The 19,479-nt window shown below is 60.8% G+C and overlaps 1 protein-coding gene across 3 annotated transcripts in view; it reads right to left on the bottom strand.

Annotated features, from left to right (window-relative positions):
* Positions 1-7,802: 7,802 nt before the first annotated feature.
* The window catches only part of ADGRB1 (adhesion G protein-coupled receptor B1), a 73,792-nt gene continuing 62,115 nt past the window's right edge, over positions 7,803-19,479 (bottom strand). For all 3 annotated transcript variants that reach the window (XM_063079382.1, XM_063079381.1, XM_063079383.1), the window contains exons 24-30: positions 17,927-18,098; positions 15,234-15,329; positions 13,141-13,180; positions 9,924-10,624; positions 8,756-8,791; positions 8,415-8,522; positions 7,803-8,000 (exon numbers count right to left, since the gene is read on the bottom strand). In XM_063079382.1, the coding sequence (XP_062935452.1) occupies positions 7,803-8,000; positions 8,415-8,522; positions 8,756-8,791; positions 9,924-10,624; positions 13,141-13,180; positions 15,234-15,329; positions 17,927-18,098 (1,351 nt within the window). The remainder of the gene's footprint in view (positions 8,001-8,414; positions 8,523-8,755; positions 8,792-9,923; positions 10,625-13,140; positions 13,181-15,233; positions 15,330-17,926; positions 18,099-19,479) is intronic.

Genomic DNA, 19,479 nt, shown 5'->3' with positions numbered 1-19,479 from the left:
CCACAGCCTGGCTCCACCTTCGCCTCTCCATGCCCTGCCCACCTGGCTCTTCCAACCGCTTGCTGCCTGTTCCTGGCATGTCCCAACACAACTGGTGGCAAAGAAGGTGGTCTGTGGGTCCTCCCAGTGTGCTCTGGCCTGCCTGTTTCCCCAGGGCCCCTCCCAGTCCACCCCACCCTCAGGTGGCAGCATGGGCCTCCCCTGAGCACACCCCACAGGCACGCCAGGCTGCAGGGGTGTGGCAAGGTGGACACAGAAGAGGAGGCACCGGCGAGGCTGCCTGGAGGCTGCACAGGTGTGTGAGGGGGTGGAGATTGAGGACACTTCTAGGGCTGGTCAAGCAGCAGTCAAGACCCCAGCCATCCCCGCCCCTAGTGACCTGTTAGTGACCCAGGGTGGGCCCTGGAGTCCCTTGCAGCACACCCAGGGCTGGGGCCTGAGAGCTGAGCCTCTCTCTCCAGCCCAGCAGGTGGTGGGCTCAGCTGAGAGCCTGAATCCCTAGGCCTCCAACCAGGACAAGCACTCCAACTATGTGTCATCCTCCTGCCACCAGCGGCTTCCCAGGTCCCCCCACCCCCACCTCCGGGCTCAGCCCAGTCCCCTCATCCAGGAAACCTTCAGGGGTAGGGGGTCGTGTACCTGCTCTGTATACCCTGCCCCTTGCTCTCAAGGCCCTGCCACCAGGCCATGCCCGCTCCTCCCCTCCTCCACAGCAGCCCGTCCAGGACCTGTCTGCCCCTCCCCTTTCCTGTCCTGGCCCCCAAGGCCCACCCTTGTTCATCCAGGGAGTCAAGCACTCTCCTTTGGAGAGATTGGGGTGAAGTCTTTCAGATGCTTCAGATGTCCCTCTAAGAGATGTGGGATGCTGAGCATTGACAGGACCTGGGAGGAGGGATTGGGAAGGACACAGAGGAGAGTGGGCACAGGAGGGCAGAGGAGGAGGCCCCACCCTAGTGCCCAGTGTGAGCCTAGTGAGGGGACGGCCACTGAGGGCACCAGTACCTGAGCCACCCAGGAACCCTGGCTTTCAGTCCACCCACCCACCCTCTGCCTCCCAGGAACTCCCCACGAGGGTGCAGAGGAGGTTGCCGAGCAGGGAGCTGCCTCTTGCCTCCCTCCCACCCCTCTCTCCGGCGGGGTCCATATGGTGTTCCCATGGTGTTCCCAGAGAGCCATACTGTGCCCAGTAACACCTCCTCCGCCTTCATGGGACAGCTGGCAGCCACCCCCTGCCCTGCGACTGGCCTGAGGGGGCACCCAGGGGCCTCAGTCAGTTGGGCTCTCCAGATCTTCTGGGAGGCCTGGCGGGGTGCTGGGGAGGGAAGCCCACTCTGCCCTCCTGGGAGGCCCTGCGGCTGTTCGTCCTCTGAGATTTGGGGAAGAGGTCCGAATTTGATTGTTGTAAGATTCCATACATTTAAATTCAATTTGCAGACTAGCAAGTCCTAAGATTCCTTTATTATAAATTCCAAGACCCCAAATGTAAAGAGCTGCTGTCCTCCGGTGGGCTCTGGGCTTCTAGAATGGCCAGACTTCCCAGGCCCCTGGCTGGGACCACCAGCCCTCTGGGGGAGATGCCGGGGTGCCGGGAGGGAAGATTCTGGAAGGAGCAGCTGACGTGATGGGTGGTGGCTCGGGCGCTGGCTTCCGGCTCTGCCAAGGCCTTATTTGGAGGAGTTTCCGCCGCACGTGGGGCGGGTGACTCGCACGTTTGCGAGCTATTCAGAGATGTTCCTCTCTCCTGGTTATTTTTAGGGCCTGACAAAATACTCGGGGAGCCCGCTGCTTCCTGACGCCTCAAGAAGTGCCAAGTCACAGACCGCTGGCCCCGGAAGGGCTCCCAGAAAGCATCTAGTCCTCCTCCCATGGCACTGCTGGGGAAATTGAGGCCCAGAGGAGGAGGGTCCGAGGCAGGGCCAAGCGCCGAGTGGCAGGCAGGGGAGCACAGAGGCCACGGTTGACTGGACCTCCCTGCTCTGGGCATCCTATGCCTGGTTCTCACCTCCCTTTGGGTCCCTCTATGGCAACTCTGAGCAGAACCAGCCAGAGGTACGGGACACCCCAGAGGACAGAGATGCACCATTCAGGGCCCTAGGAGGGGACCTGCACGATAGGGCCCTGCAGGCCACAGGGCATAGATGGCCGGGCAGAGATATAAGGGGGAGGTCCTCTGTCCCCACCTTGTTCAGTACATTTCAAGGCCTGGGGGCTGCTCCAAACAGGTCCTTGGCTCCCTCCCCAGGAGCCTGGGAGTGAAGAAGCTTGCAGGGGTCTCGCAGGGGGTGGGGGATGGTGGCCAGGGCTGTGAGACTTTACGTCTATAAAGAAGAAGGCTGCCTGGTCACTCTATACCCTGGTCACTTCCCAGGGCAGTGAACAGCCAGGCCAGAGGGGTGGGTGGCAGTTTCTGGGCTTCTTGGGTGAGATACCAACTGCCCCATCATCTCAGAAGCCCCTGCCAGGGACCCCTCAGCCCCACACTCCAAACGCATAGGCCCCATTTCAGGCTGAGATCACAGGGAGCTGGGGGTAGGGGAAGCAGGACTGGGAAGGGCACTCCTGGCTAGCAGAAGGTTCTGGAACAAATCCTGGAGCAGGAAGCACTCTGCATTCACTCCTCTCTGAAGATAAGCCCTGTGGAAAGCAGGGCCTGGAGGGTGGGTGAGACTGGCCTGGATGGTTTGGCTTTCATTTTGAGTAAGACCAGGAGGATCCAGGAGAGGCTGAGAAACAGCCCCGCTAAATGGTCAGGAGCAGCCCAGACAGTAGTGAGACGGTGGCCGGTTGGGTTGGTGGATGGGAAGAGTGAGGACTGAAGAGAAGGATCTGTGGAGGGACAGGCGCCTTCTCACACTGTCACACAAGGTGTGTGGTTAGACCTGAGGAAGGACTTCCTGATGGCAAGTTGATTGCTGCTGGACTGGGGCCAAGGAAAGCGAGCAAGAGAGGTGAGTATGAAGTCTTTGCTAGAAAGAGCCTCTAGCCTTCCTAGAGGCAAGGCCACTTGGGACAGGGGGTGGGGACACCTTCTTAGGCTTCTCTCACCTTCCGGCACTATTCATGTTGGTGACAGAAAGGGAATGAGCAGATGGAAGTCAGGTGAGAAGGAGCTTCCTCCAGATCTCAGGAGCGTGGGTGCTGACAAGATACATAACACCTGCGCAGCTGCTCCTGTCGGGTCCACCCCCAGGTGACTCAGAAACTCTAGTCATTGTCCTTAGGCATCCTTTCTTCCATCCATACATCCACCCATCCATCCTCCAAATACTCCCAGTTTGTAGGAATAGGGAACAGAGTAAGCTGATAAGACAATCACATCCAATCCCATAATCACTATCACCAGCAATGGAGATCATGGCTGCTGTCGTGGGTATCTACAGCACCAAAATCACTCTCCTCCACCACCACCACCACCACCACAATCACCACCACCACCATCATCACCACCACCACCACTGTCATCACCATCACCATCACCACCACCATCACCACAATCACCACCACCACCATCACCACCATCACCACAATCACCACCACCATCACCACAATCACCACCACCACCACCACCATCATCACCACCACCATCACCACTAACACCATCACCATCACCACCATCACCACCACCACCACCACCACCATCACCATCATCACCATCACCACCACCATCCTCACCACCACAATCACCACTAACACCATCACCACCATCACCATCATCACCATCACCACCACCATCACCACCACCATCACCATCACCATCATCACCATCACCATCACCATCACCACCACCACCACCACCACCACCATCATCCTCACCACCACAATCACCACTAAAACCATCACCATGACCACCATCACCATCACCATCACCACCACCATCACCATCATCATCACCACCAACACCATCATCACCATCACCACTAACACCATCACCATCATCACCATCACCATCACCACCACCACCACTACCACCATCAACACCACCAACACCACCATCAACACCACCATCACCACAACCAACACCACCACCATCACCACCACCACCATCACCACCACCACCAACACCACCACCATCACCACCACCACCACCACCATCACCACCGCCACCACCACCATCATCATCACCACCAACACCATCACCATCATCACCACCACCACCACCACCACCACCACTACCATCACCACCACCACCACCACCACCACCACCATCACCACCACCACCACCACCACCACCACCACCATCACCACCATTACCACCATCACCATCACCACCACCACCAGTACCATCATCATCAACACTAACACCATCACCATCATCACCATCACCATCACCACCACCACCACCATCACCATCACCACCACCACCATCACCACCACCACCACCACCATCACCACCACCACCATCACCATCACCACCACCACCACCATCACCATCACCACCACCATCACCACCACCACCATGACCACCACCATCACTATCATCACCATCATCACCGCCACCACCATCACCATCATCACCACAATTTCCCAGCTCCAGCTCTATCCACAAAACTGTCACCATCTTTGGTCCCCATGGTGTTTCTGCCCATCATGGTGACCCCTACCATCCTCAGCCCCACACATCTCCCTAGGGCAGGGTGGTACTGATTTTGGCAGGTGGAGAGTGGCAGAGGAGATGGGTGGTATCAACTTCACTGGTCACATGTTGCCAAGGAGAATGGCACTTGTACAAGGAGACCAAGACAACCTAGGGAACACAAGGCCCAGAAGATCTTTCCAGGAACCTGGCAAGCTCTGGACTCCACAGGAAAGGAGCAGTCTTTGGTGGAGGGAAGGGCAGAGGAGATGCTACTGCTGGCCTGGGTAAGCCACCCATTGGGGGAAGAGCCCATGAATTAGTGCCAGGAGGCTGGGGTCCAGGCATAGCCCCATCCTCACTACCTGTAGGACATTGGCAATCACTTGGCCACCCTGTCTGGGTGTCCTCACCTGTAGATAGGATCATGACCCCTGCATCGTGCAGTGTCAAGAGCACATGACTCTGAACAGCAGAGTGAAGTACAGAAGGAAACCAGCAGAGGTCAGGGAGAGGCCCCTGGCCCAAAGCACTGCCCAGCACAGGATCACAAGAGAGTGACTGGGACAGACCCGAGTAGAGCCCAAGGGTTTCGATGCTTGTGGGACAATCCCTGGCCAGCTTCCTTTACTGAGAAGTAGGGCAGACAGCAATTTCTGTGGTGAATCACCACCAGAGGAGGTCATGGAGTATTGAACAGCTGTAAACACCAGGGCCAACATGGGACGTGGGATGTGGCCTCTCCTGACACACACGTAGCCCTCTGGGAGTGAGGGACTGCGATGGAGGATAAATTGGACATGGGACACAGCCTGTGTCTTGATGATGGTGACACTGAGCTTTGATCCTAGTCATGTGTTGAGCCCTGATCTTGATCATAGACTGAGCCCTGACTCTGGTCACATGCTTATCCCTGACTCTGGTAACATGCTGAGCCTTGACTGTGGTCACACACTGAGTCCTGAACCTGGTAACACATTGATCCCTGACCCTGGTCACACACTGATCCCTGACCCTGGTCACATACTGACACCTGGCCCTGGTTACACACTGAGCCCTGACCCTGGTTACGTCTTGAGTCCTGGCCCCAGTGATTCATAGTATTCCAAGTCATTCCTCTTGCATGTAGGGAGTGTGTAGTTTGGGGTCTTCTCATTGAGTTCTACTTGTTTTGTTCCAAATTCTCCTGTCACAAGTGGTGCTGGGTGTGATCAGGGAAGGGGAGGTCAGGGAGCTAGTCAAGCACCTGCTCCAGTCACTGCAGGAGGACAGTGGTGTGCCAGAGTGGAAGCCCAGCTCTCCAGACCCCTGTTCAGTGCTCAGTGCAGCCTTCAATGGTGGGGAGCTGGGGGTTCAGGGCTTTCTCCTCTGGGGCCCCTGCTCCCAGGTCCCTACCAGCATCCTTTTGCAACAGCTGGAGGGTGAGGAATAGACCACGTCCACACCCCTTATCTGAAGCCCTGGGGCTCGTGGGCTGGAATTCAGGATCCCTCTGGGTTTAGAGAGACAGCACCCTGTGTGAGCGACAGCGCCCTGTGTGCACAACAGCTCACTCACCAGCCCAGGAGGGTGTAATAGGACACACGAACACCCCTGCAGCCAAACGGGGGCGCGTTTGAGGTCCACGCCCAAGACAGCACGCTGCAGTTTCGGTCAGGTTTTGCTGCCAAACCCCACATTCTGGTGTTTTGTAGTGCTCACATCTGTGGCTCAGGGACTGGGCTTTTCATAAAGCACCACTCCTGAGCCATCGTGCCCAGTGCCATGCTCCAGCTCCTCTGGCCGCCATGTATGCCCTGCCTCCTGCTGTGGTCCACCCACCCAGTCACACCATCATCCCATAACGTCTCCCCGCAGCCGGGCTCCTTGCGGAGGCTCAGGCTGCCCCCTGCTGGGGACATGGGGAGAGGCAGGATGTGCATCTCAAAATGCCCTAGGATGGGGCGGGCAGGGGAGGGAGGTACCTCCCGCTAGGTGTGGGGGGCAGCTCTGGGCTGCTCACATTTGCCCCATGCCTGCCCCATGGACACACAGGACTGAGGCCTGGGGGCAGGAGGCTCCCCAGAGATGGACAAGAGGACCCAGGACTGTGGCCTGGGAGTCCCAGCTGTCTCAGGACAAGAGGCCCACGAGGGGATGGGGCCACCGAGGTTGGCAGAAAGGAGGTGGAAGCCCTGAGACCCTGAAGCTCCCTGCCTCCTTGGATGTCTGCCTCTGTGTTTCCTTTCACTGTTTCAAGTTGTTTATTTTTTTAATCGCCTTTGTCTGTTGACTTTGTCTTTCCTGAAAATGTTCCTTTTCCAGGGAACAAGGATTGTCAAATGCATCTCCCCCCCGACCACCAAGGGCTTATTTAAGAGCTGGTGAATCTCACCTGCTGAGGTGGGGACAGGAGGGAGTGAGAGGCAACAACATTGGGGGGTTCCCAGAATGTTCCCACAACCCCTGGGGAGATGGGACATGAGGGTTGGCTGGGGAATCACATGACCCACGGCCTGGGAGTCCAAGGTCCAGATGTCCAGGCCCAGCGCAGGGGCTGCAAGGTCCACTTGGCCTCCCCCAGCCCTCCCTGTCCCTGGATGAAGCTCATTGGGGCATGCCTGCTGCACAGAGGAAGGCCACACACAGAGAGAACGTGGGTTTTTAATTCTTTTTATTGAAGAAAAGAAAAGGGGAGAAAAAATAGATTCCCCACCCTGCTTCTTCCCAGAGGGGGCTCAGTCCTGCCCCTGGGGGCTGCATGGGTCAGAGGGCTGTGCTCTCCGCCTGGGTCTGGGAGGGGCCCAGGGCCCTGGAAGGGTGTGGGGGGCTGGCTGCTTCCCAAGGGGTGGGGGTGTCTAAAAAACGGTGCCAGGCCGGCCAGGCCAGGCAGGCTGGTCCTCCACAGTGGCAGCTCGGGCGGGCATCCTGGGGACGCTGGTCGCGCCAGCCTGTCCACTGTTTGCAGCCTCCCGCCTGCCTGCCGGGGCTCGGCCCGAGGAGGGCAGAGTCTGAGGCACCTTCTGGCCTCTGGAACCCTGTGTTGGCCGGGCCACCGCAACTTCCTGTCCTCCGTCTGGCTCTGGTCCCAGCACTGCGGGCCCTCTGCCTGGCCGCTGTCCGAGCGCCCTGAGGCCGGGGCGTGGGCCTGGCCCGCCGCCCACGAGTGTGTCTGTGCCCGTCCTGCGGCAGGAGCGGGCAGAGCAGCATCCCTCCTCCGTGGCCCAGTGCGTGGCCGCCACCCGCCCGCTCAGACCTCGGTCTGGAGGTCGATGATGTCCTGTCCCACCAGCGGGATCGTAGCGCCCGACTTCTCCCACTCCACGCTCCGCAGCTCCAGTGGCGACGGCGGCAGTGGCTCCAGCTCCTTCTTCACCCATGCGGGCGTCCCGTGGGCCTTCCGGAGGCTCTCCCAGGGCCGCTTGTTGGGCGTCTGCTGCTTTTCTGGCTGTTCAGCCGGTGCGCGGGGAGGGGTGGGACCAGCAGACGCAGAGCCAGATGCAGGCAGCCGGCAGGAGAGAAGAGGACACAAACACAATCAGAAGCGAGCCAGGAGGGGCGGGTGGAGGACCACAGGATGAGACCCCAGGACAAGGAGCACCTCCCAGGCTTGAGGGTGGCAGCTGCAGTTGGGTCAGGGCTGGGGCTTGCAGGAAGGGCAGGCTGGAAGCCTCCCCCGGCCCAGACCCCTGACCCCAGCGTGGCTCCCACATGGTGGCGAGGGTCCAGCATGGTGGGGCAGGCAGCCTCAGGGAAGGAGGAATGAATGGGCACTGAAGGAAGGACAAGGCGGGTGGAGGAAGCAGGGAGCAGGCAGCCAGACCCGCGGGCTCTCCCTCTGTCCCCTCTCCTGCCTCCAGACCTTGCTGTCTGGGCCCAGCGCCTCCTTGTCCTTCTCCGCCGCGTGCTGCAGTTTGCGGTTCAGGTCCTGGAACATGTCCTGGTGCCGCTTCCGGGTGTGCATGATCTTCTGCAGGGATGGTGGCAGAGCAGCATGTCCTGAGCCAGAGGGGGAGCTCTGGCCCCGGCCAGCCCTGCCCCACCTGCCCCTGGCTCCTGGGGACACAATCTCGAGGGTCTAGGGCCTCCCTCCCCACTCCTCCAGCTCCCATCTCCATCTACTCCAGCCTGAGCTGTGTGACCGTGGGGGGCTCAGGGCACATTGGTCCCAAGTGCTGGGAGGAAGGGGACACCAGGACCCACCTCAAAGTCCAGTTCTGCATACCGCGATTTCCGCCGCTGTGGGGAAAAGGGTTTGGGAGCATTGCAAAAAGTTCCCTAAAATCTCACAGACCACAAGTCCAGGCCTCACCTTGCTAGAGAGGGAGAGAAACTGGGGACCCCCCTCACCCCATGCTTGCCTTCAGGGTCCAGGCCAGCTGGGGGACATGCTCCGGGGGTACACTTTGGGTGCCCCAGCTCCGGTGTAGGCTGCCCCTTCCTGAGATACTGGGGACCCAGCTGAGGGCCTTGGGGGAAGAGGATGGGCAGAGGGTAGGGCTGCTAGGGCCAAAGGGAAACAGCCAGGAGCCTGAGGCCCGGATGACAGCGGCAGCTGGCAGGAGTCTCCTCCCAGGGCAGTCAGAGGCCCTTTGGAGCCCCCACCCTTCATCTCTTCCAGCTCAGCGAGTCCCACTGACCCCAGAGCCAGCGCCCACCCAAGGCAGCCCCTCCACCTCCACACTGGGAGTCGGGCTGAGACTGCCCAGGACACGCTCCCCAGGGTCAAGGAGACCTGAACTTGGGGCCACGTGGCTGAACCCACTGGACAGAGGGCTCAGGGCTTTGGGGACGCATCAGCAGAGGCCAGGAGCCAGGAGGTGGGGGCGGAGCCTGCCTTGGGCAGGGGTGGGGGCTCCAGGAGGGTGCTGCCTCCATCTCCAAGCACCACATCCTGCAGGCTGAGTGGGCTCAGGGCCCACTTGGGCTTCAAGTTAACCAAAGCAGGAACAAGCTGCCATGGCCACCCAACCACGGAACGGGCTGGACTTGGCACACTAAGCTGGGTGCCAGTCTGGCTCGGCAGGTCTAGGCTGTGGGCCTACCACACGACAAGGGGCATTTTCAGTGCACGTCAAACGCATGCCCATCACGAGGACCCTGCAGGGCCTGGGTGCATGGCCGGAGGGCAGATGCCACTCTGGGCAGAGCCAGCATGCCTGGACTGGGGGCCAGGCCCTGCCCAGCCAGCAGTGCAGGCAAAGGCCAGTCCTCCCTGCTGGTTCCCAACCTCCCTTCCTGCTGACCACCTTTACCATCCTACACAGCAGGGGTGGCTGGCTGCTGGCCCCACCTGAATGCCCTAACCCTCAAACCCACTGTGCTGAGGGCCACCCCACCACCCCACAGCCTGTCCCTGGGCCACCCTCACCTCCAGGGAGCTCACAGACAAAGTAGACACATTCTCATTCTTGGTCCCGGTCCCTGCACTGGGTCCTGGGTGGGCCGCAGGCTCCCCCGGCTCCCCCAGGCTGGGGGGCACCGGCTCCAGGGTGGGCGGCGGGGGCAGGGGCTGCTGGGGAGGAGGGGGCGGCGGGGGTGGGGGGGGCTGGGCTGGGGGCGCCTCGGGGGGCCCGCTGCCAGGGGGCTCGCGGGAGGGCGGGCTGCGGGTGGGGAGGCCGGCGTCGGGCGCCATGTTGAGGTGGATAAGGCGGGTCTGGGGCATCTGGTCGATGTGGATGCTGTACTTGGGCTCCTCCTTGGGCTTGGGCCGCAGTGTGGCCGTGGCTGTGGGCAGGATCACGTAGCTCGTGTCCAGAGCCTTCTCCTGGGCCCGGCTCAGCTCTGAGTCCAGCTTCTTGAAGATGTCCCCGTCCCCGACAAACGAGGACTTGGGCGCCTTGTCCTTCTTGAGGGTCAGCGAGTGGTTGGGGAAGGCAGGCAGGGGCCCGCCGGGGCAGCGGGGCGAGCCGTGCAGGTGCAGCTTGGACACGTTGGCCGGCAGGCTGTTGAAGTTGGAGGGTGGGCCCTTGGCGTGGGCCAGCTTCAGCTTCTCCTCCTCAGGCAATGACGGCCGCTTGAGTGTGCCCGTGATGGTGGCTGTGCGGCAGGCCGCGATGTCCTTGTTTAGCACTGTGGGGGCCACGGGAGAGACAACAGGGACAGGTGGGGGGGTCAGGGGCGCAAGACAGGAGAGGAGCCCAGCCTGGCCGGTGCTGCCATCTGCTCCTGGGCCCCAACCTGCTGGCCGACCTCGGGCACATGTCCTCCACTGCGGCTGGCGCTGCGGCAACTGGGGTTGCTTTGTCTTTTCAAGGAGAGCTGCCACGCAAGCTGCCTCTCTTTGCCCAACCCCAAGGGGACAAATGACTGTCACCCACACACTTCCTTCCCAGCAGCCAAGGAGGACAAGTGAGGGGCAGCTCCTGTCAACCCTGGGGGCGGCCCTCGCTGCTCAGAAGCACAGGGGCAGGGCTCCTCATGGTGGGCAGACAGTCTGTTCTCAGGGAGGCCCCGGCTGGCCCTCGAGCGTCCCCTTGCCCACAGCCCAGTCCCTACAGGCGCTGAATCAATGCGGGGGAGGGTGTGCTGGGATTTGGTCCAAAGCTCCCCAGGTGACTGTGAGGCCCCACCAGGCAGGCACAAACCCCAGATCCCTGGGCACTCAGGCCCCACACATCCCTACACAGCCACTCCTGCATCGGCCTCACCGCACAGCCTGCAAGCCTTGACTGGCCTTGCCCCCCTGCCCTGATGGCCACCCGGGAGGAGAGTTTCCCCCCACTCTCACAGCCACCTCTTTCTTTGGTGATATGCATGGGGTCCAGGCCATCTCAACCTCGGACCCGGGCTTCAGCTTGCCCCCTCTCCCGCCCCACTGCTGCCCATCAATCCAGCCTTGTAGCTGCCCACAACCCAGCTGCCCACCCCAGCCCAAATGGTGTCCGGCTGGGCTCCTGCCGGGCACCCCTCCACACCACCTCCTCTCTAGAGGTTCCACTCTACAGAGATCCGAACTCAGGGGCCCTTCCTCAAAGAGCCTGCCCTTACCCCTGTGCCGCTGCCCACGCTGGCTAGTGGACAGGCTCCTATACCACGCCAGGGCCCAACTGCTTCCTCCATCCCACATGTCAGCACCTGGGCCCTCTGGGGTCACCCACAGCCTCTCAGCTGCCCAGGCCAATGGTTGGTCACTCTCCTGGCCACACCCTCCCCTGGTCCCCTTGGAGCTGCTCAGGCCACCATCCAGGCCCCCTTGTCTCCCCAACCCTCTGGACGGCAACAGGCTGTTGCATCTTCAGCTGGGCCCTCACCCCCTCGCACGCCCTTCCCAAAGGTTCAGGGCTATCTCAGGAAAACCCTGTCCCTGTGGTCTGACCAGTCCACCCCCTCCATACCCCATAAGTCCCACATGTCACTCCCTGCAAGGCAGAGCCAACACCCAGCGCTGTGGGCCGGGGTGTGTGCCCCTGCCCGCACTCGGCTGCAGGCAGAGCACATCCTAATCCTCCCAGGTGCCAGGGCCCTTGCTGGGGTGCCCACACCACTCTCCACCACCCGAGCAGACTCTCTGTGTGGCCTGGCCCCCTCCCCACACCGCAGCCACTTGCAACGACACACACACCAGCTTCATGACACCCACAGGGGGCCACAGCCATCCTACTAATGAAAAGGAATCGGAGGCTCAGAGAGCCCAGTGCACTCCCAAGCAGGCAGGGCCTGAGCCACCTAATGTCCCCAAGTCTTGGGGTCACCTCTTGGGGAGGCTGTGGGACTGGGTCACAGGAGACTAAGAGGGGGCCAAAGGGCCTTTCTGTCTAGCTCCTGTTCAGCCCAGAGCCCCCTCCAGGAAGCCGTCTTGGGACCCACCTGACGACGGCTGTCACTCCCCAGTCAGGGCTGTCCCGGCATTTCTACCACAACCATCTCTAGAGAAGGTGCCCCTCAAACATCCGGCCAACCAGAGGGAGCACAGCCAAGAAAGACACCACCTATCACTGCCCCAGGCACCTGGCTCTCAGTGCTGGGGACAGAAACAGACCCCTGCTGTCTGACACCTGGAGGTGGGGATGGACTTCCCATCAGGAGCTGGTTCCCTCTCTGCACTTGCTTCCGGCAGCTCAGCGCCAGCCTAGGGCTCGGCGGTGGGTCCCTCTCCTGCTCTCCTCCTGCTCCCACCGATGTCCCTCCCATCTGAAAGCTCGACTCACCTCTGCCCCATGCCCAGACTGATGATGGAGAAATGAAGACAACACAGCATGTGGGAGGGCAGGCAGGACACAGGTGGGTGATGGGGGTGCAGCGCTGGGCCCAGCCTCGCTGCCCACGAGAGGGTGGAGGGCGAGGCAGGAGGGGTCTGTGGGGTGCTGAGGAAGGTGGTCGTGCTCCTCGCTGGGGGGCACGACAGAGAAGGGCAGATGCTGGGGTCAGGCAGGGAGGCCCCGGCTGGTTCTTCCAGGTCAGAGCATAAGCTCCAGGATAGCTTTCCAGAAGCTTCTGCTCCGGGGAGTGGGTGGGGGTGGGAGGCATGGTGGCTGAGGTCGGGTGTGGGATGAAGACAGACAATGTGCAGACAGAGGCGGGAGGAAAGAGAAGGAAGCAAGTGGGCCAGGCTGGCCACCTGTCGTTCTCACCTGTCAGGCGCTCACCTGATCTACAGGCCAGATCCACATCCTTCTCGAAGTCGGTCTGCAAGACAGAGACGGCCGGGTGAGGGCCGTGGGTGAGCAGCGGGAGGGGCTGCTGCCCGCAGGGGTGCCAGAGCTGTGCCTCAAAGAAATGTGTGCAGGCACGTGTGCACGTGTGTACATGTGCATGCGTGTGTGCGTGCGCTTGCTGCTGAGGGCTAAGGCAGTCCACACGCTCAAGGGAGCTGTGTGCTGACCTGTCATCACAAAGAACCCATGTGGGTGGCCGTGCCCCTGCACGCTCTTGCCTATGTGCATGCGTTTGTGTGTGTGTGTGTGGTGTTTTTGTGTACAAATGTGTTGCACGTCTGTATTTGTATGTATGAATGTGTTTGTGTGTGTGTATAAACGTGTGTGCATGAGTGTTTGTGCCTGTTTGCATGTGTTGGTGTGTGTGGTGTTTGCGTGTCTGTGTGCATGTGGGTTCACGAGTATGTTTTTGTGTTTGCGTGTCTGTGCACGTTGATTCATGAGTGTATGTTTTTGTGTTTGTGTTTATGTGTGCATGCACATGTCTGTGTGCATGTGGATTCATGAGTGTTTTTTGTGTTTGTGTCTGTGTGTGTGTGCATGTGTCTGTATGCGTGTGGATTCATGAATATGTTTTTGTGTTTGTGTGTGTATGCATGTGTCTGTGTGGGTGTGGATTCATGAGTCTACGTGTTTGTGTTTGTGTGTGCATGTGTGTGTGTGGATTCATGAGTGTGTTTTTGTGTTTGTGTGTGTGTGAATTTATCAGTATTTTTGTGTTTGTGTGCATGTGGATTCATGAGTGTGTTTTTGTGTTTGTGTATGTATGCATGGGTCTGTGTGGGTGTGGATTCATGAGTCTGTTTGTGTTTGTTTGTGCGTGCATGTGTCTGTGTGGATTCATGAGTGTGTTTTTGTGTTTGTGGGGGCAAGGCATTTGTGGAGCAACCTATCCCCGCCCCCTCTGGCCCTGGTCTCCCCTTCACAAGCCTCGAGAGCATCCTTGGGCCTCCAGCCTCAGAACTCCTCTACTCCGTCCCCCACGCCCTCCAATGGGCCCACACCAGGGCCACCTGTTCTGCAGCCCTGGGCAGGAGGCAACAGCAGCTGGCCAGCCATGGATGGGCAGAGGAGAGCTCGGAACAGACGGCAGTGCCAGGGCCGGCGCCAGCACCCTTGAGCAGTGGCCATGGTCCCGGCTGCAGCACCTGCCCCACCCAGGCCAGCCGCTGGGGAGGCAGGAGCGGGTGACCCAGGCCCACCCTCAAGGACCTTGGAGCCTGTCCCAGGATAAGGGGTGTCCTTCTCCAGGGCATAAGGCTCCAGGGAACAGTCGGCCCTTAATATCAAACAGAGGTTCCTCCCCTGTAAGCACAGGAGCCGGGTTGGCAGGAAGATGACAAAGTCCCTTGAGGTCAGAGATCAGGCCAGGAGAAGCATCAGGGGGAGGGGAAGCTGTGTCCCCAAATGATAAAATATCTGTTGGGTTCCCAGACACCTGCTCCATTCTCGATGGAAACACTGAAGCTTGGAGTGTTACGGGCCTTGGTGGATACCAATGGCCACTGCAGGACCTCGCCCCTGAGGCTGGATACTGGCACCTGCTGAGGCCCTGCCCATGACTCTCACAACCACCGTGAGTTGGCCGGGCACCCCAAAGACCTAAGGAGCACCTCCTGCATGCCATGGTCAGTGCATGCTGGGGGCACCCCAGCGCACAGCAGACCCCAAATAACAGTGCTGAGAGTTCACTCAGGGCACAACCAGGGCCGAAACAGGTGGTCTGATGGGGCTGGGGGGTCAGGGAAGGCTTCACAGAGGAGGTGGCATCTCAGCTGACACTTGCAAGAGGACTGGCAGGAGCAGGCAGGGTGCACCAAGCCTGGACTGGAGCCACCATGGGAGGAACCAGGGATTTCACTTTGGCAAGCCTCAGTTTTCCCAGCTGCAAACTGGGCTCACGGTTCCTTCTATAGAAGTTGCTGGGGCCTAGCGAAGCTCCTGTCACAGTGAGGACCTGGAGGCATCTGGTGAGGGGGCACCATGTGGGTGGGGCAGCCTGCATTGCCTGCTCCGAGTCCTACCATGAGCTGGGCATGGCCATTCTGGAAAGAGCCCCCGGAGTCCCCATTGCCCTCCTCCTGGCGATCGACCACACGGCACTTCACAGCGTCCTGGACCTGGGGAGAGAGGGCAGAGACCATCACGGACCACTGTGCCCCCACGTGAGAAGGCATTGCACATGGTGGGTGCTGATGCAGGGAAGGTGACCCTGCCACGGGCAGCATCTGCTGAAGGGTGGCACCCTGGGGAAGGTGCCGGGCCCACCACAGTTGGGGCTCCCCCACAAGAGCCACAGGCTGTCTGCAGGGTCATGACTCAGGTGGAGAGGGACAGAGGTGCCCCCGGCAGGAGAAGGGCCAGCCCCTCTTCTCATCTCTGAGGTTCCTGCTGTGCCCTTGGTGGGCCCTCTTGGCTGGAGTCGACCAAGGATCAGCCATCAGCCTGAAGAGGGTCACTCGGTCTCCAGGCCCGTCCTGAGTCACCAACAGCCTGTCTGGGGCAGCCTGGCCCTGCTTCGTTGGGGCAGGGGCAGCAAGGTGCCCTACCCCTTCACCCAGTCGTTGGCGGGCCATGATCCAGGAGAGGGCAGGTGGTGAATTCTGCTGCTGTGACAAGGAGCTGGGAATCTCAAGTCCCTCCTGTCCCCTCTCTAGGAATGGCCTTACCCCAGGAGACCAAGGCCCTGTCAGCATAGGTGCGGACCTTACTTATCCACCTGCTGGGACACTCCATGCCCCACCACCTGTCTTCCTCAGCACAGCCCCTGCAGCCCCTCAGCACCTGGCCCAGGTGGCTGGGCCCCTCCCTCCTCTGCAGGGTTCTCTGGAGAAGCGCAGCACGAAGCACACATGCAGGGCCTGCGAGCTCACGGGGCTGCGAGGAAAGTCCGGTCCTGTCCTTGGTTCCCACCCACCGTGGGAGTGCATGGGCTCTCCTTCCTGCCGGCCCCATGTTTTGAAGTTTCCTGATGACGAGGCTTCGGCACATCTTCCTCCTACAGGGCCGGCCTCTGCCCCAGATGTCCCTACTCTGGCCCTGCACCCTGGCTCCCCTCTTTGACAAGTTCCGCTCTGCTGCCTCCCTCTGCACCTCCAGTTATCAGTCCATTGGCCCTTCGGGATTCGCCTTCTAATCGCTTTAGAAATCTTTTCTCTCCAATGTCCATCTTCTTCGTGTCATGGGCGACGCTCCATCCACCCTCCCGCTGGGCTGGGCTGGGCTGCCTCCGCGTCCTCGGCTTCCACAAGCTCTCTTCGCTCTCAGGATGTTCTTTTTTCGTAGGCTCCTGTTCTGGTTTCACACAAGCCAGGCTTCCAGAGGCCAAGACGGTGACCTCCGAGCAGGACCACGTGGCCTCCAGTCCCACCGGTGGTGACGAGCTCTGTGCTGGGCTGGTGTCGCCGGCAGAAGAGCAGAGACAGATGGCAGCTGCTTACAGGGCTGCTGCAGAGCCGCAAGCACCAGTGCTTTGTTGAGACTGGGGCCAGGCGCACGCGGGGACTCGGCTGGGGACAGCGTGTGTTTCCTCTCAGGGGCTGTAAAGAGGGATCTGCCAAACTCCTGCTTCCTGGGCCCTCTCTATTCAGCGTGTTCCGTTTTTCTGTCTGGTTTAGTCCATGGCTTCCCTGTCAGACGTTCTCACATCCTCGGTGGCGGCCCCTCTGTACACAGGACCCTCCTGAGCCAGCCGCACGTGTGCAGGTGGGGGGCCGTGGGAACACGGGCCTTCCTCCCCCACCTTTCCTGGTGGTCAGAGCCCCTGCAGAGGAGCATTCGCATCTCCACCCGGCGGTGTGGCCGGGGGACCTGAGCTGACGGGTGACCGAGGATCGGTGTGCACATATCCTCCCCCATCTTCAGCGGCGCCGGGTGCCCCCAGCCGAGGCCCTCTGTCCATCCTTCCTGGACAGTGAGGCACAGGTAGGGAGGCCAGGCCGGGCAGCCCTGCCAGTCCAGGACGGGAGGGACACTGCTGCTTCACAGGACTGAAAACCAGTCCTCCTGCTCCTGATCCCTTCGGTGTCATGAGGTCCCGGGGTCCCACTGCAGAGGCTCCCTGGGCTCTCTTGGGTCGACTGAGATGAAGATGCTCGTCCTGCTTTCCAAACTTCCAGCTCCGTTGCTGTCACCGCCGCTCCCATTCTCTCTGCCCTTTTGAGCCCGACAACTTTTAAAAAGTCTCTTCCATCTTTCTGGGAGGTTTCAGAGAGAAATGAAGGTCATTCACTCCTGCCCCTCAGCCATGTCCGGGCTCTGACCTTGAAGGGGGTGTCTTACGCCACCGAGGTAGGTCCGAGTGCATGTTTCTCCACATCTGGGAAATTGGGGCGCTCCATCCTCATCATTGCCAACAGGCAGGGAGTAGTTGAGACATGGTTGGATGCAAACCTTCTTTTGACGCCTCCTGGAAAGGCCCAGAAAATGCCAGAAGCAGGAGTCTCAGCTGTCCTGGAAGCCGCTTACCTCTGCCGCTGACTCTTGTCTGCCTGAGTCACCCTGTAGCAGTGGCATGCTGAACACAAGGCCAGCCCCACGAGAGTCTTCTCTCAGCGGGGTTGGTGGCGACTCACGTTCACAGACAGCATGTGAACTCCCACCCTGACAGCCCGGTGTGGCCCCAGACACATCAGGGCCACAGAAGCGGTGCCTCCTCACCGTCTTCCCAAGGGACACCACACGGAGAAGGCAAGGCAGCAGCCCCCGCCCGACCCACCTCTCTGCGGAGGACGCAGTGCACCATGACGATGACGAAGCCCTCCAGAGAGTCGAAGACGGCGAAGAGGATCTGGAAGAGCGCGGAGCGGCGGTCGGTGACGGCAAGCACGGCGGACATCCAGGTCAGTGCCAGCAGCGGCAGCACCACGCAGGAGCTCCACAGCGAAGCCCTGGGGACGGAGGGCGTCAGCGCCGCCTGCTCCGCACCCATGCCCGCCGGGCAAGGGAACCCAGCCCCCACCTCTGTCCCCAGGGTCCCCACCCCCTAGGTGGTGTGTCTCCCATCTGCTCTCCTCCCCAGGGCCCCCCACCCATGCATCCTCTCCACTCTGCCCTCCCGCCCCAGAGACCCTCTCCCAGGCTGGGGAGGGGCCCTCAGTCACAGCCCCTGGGGCTGGAACAGAGCTCTGCCTGGCACCCCTTCCCAAAGTGCGAGGGCTCCAGGGGAATCCAGGTGGTCCTGAGTGGGAAAGTGGCGGAGCTCTTTGGAAGAGACCCCAGTTCCTGATTGTCCAGGAGGTTGCAGAGGAGGAGAGGCAGACTGGAGGGGAACGGAGGTCCAGGGAGCCAGGTGGGGTGAGGAGGCCCCTACTGGTTCCAGCTTCCAGGGCCCTCAGACAGCCCCCAGTCCCCCAGGAGCAGTGCAAGATGGCCACTGCGAAGGGCCACTGGGAGACGGGGAGGAGGTGGAGACAGACAGAGGGGCAGAGCCCAAGAACTCAGAGAGAGAGAAACTGCCAGCAGGGAGACAGAGGACTGACAAACGACAAGACCAGGCAAGGAGGAGATCAGAGGAGAGACAGACGGATGGACAGGGACTGACAGGCATTTCCTCCTCCTTGTGGCCTGCTCTGCCCAACCCTCCCCACTCCCCGGCTGGCACCTGCCATGAGCAGTCCTGGGCTGCCTCTGACTCTAAGCCCCACCCCGCCCTCCAGGGGCCACCGCAGCAGGCATCACCCTCCAGCCTCACTGGGCAGTACCCAGGGCTGCCCGGGAGCCGTGCTCTCTGTACCACATTGCCCAGTGAGGCCTCTCTGGGCCTCTGTTTGCTCTTTATGCTGGCATGCTGTGTGGCTTCAAGGGGCTGCAGGACAGAGCACCAGCAGGGTGCCCAGCACAGCGGGTGCACCACAAACGTGCCCTAACCTGTCCTCAGTGCCATCACGATTGCCAGCGGCCACTGTAGCCTGGGGACCACACACCTGGCATCCAGTATGGGCCCTGCCTGCAGAGGGCTCCAAGGCCTGCTGGGGTCACTGTCATGAACACCAGGGATGGGGGCTGGTGTCAGGACCATTTGCTCCCCTCCTCCCTCAGGGACTGCCCTGCCATCCCCCAAAGGAGCAAGAGGTGGTGGGCAGGAGGACTGAACAGGGAGGGAGGAGGGTGTGCAGTCCTGGGTGCCAGAAAAGGGCTACAGCACCAGTGCTGGGAGCACTTGGGGTCTGGCCAGGATGAGGACCCCCAAGTCCAGGAGGGCAGTGGCAGGGGTCCCAGAGGGCAGCACCTGCCTCCAAACTGCACGTTCTGTTCGTCAGCCATCTCCTG

This window comes from Cynocephalus volans, chromosome 15 (assembly GCF_027409185.1).
Source record: "Cynocephalus volans isolate mCynVol1 chromosome 15, mCynVol1.pri, whole genome shotgun sequence".
In the NCBI taxonomy this organism is placed as follows: domain Eukaryota; kingdom Metazoa; phylum Chordata; class Mammalia; order Dermoptera; family Cynocephalidae; genus Cynocephalus; species Cynocephalus volans.
This window is presented reverse-complemented; position numbering and strand designations above follow the sequence as displayed.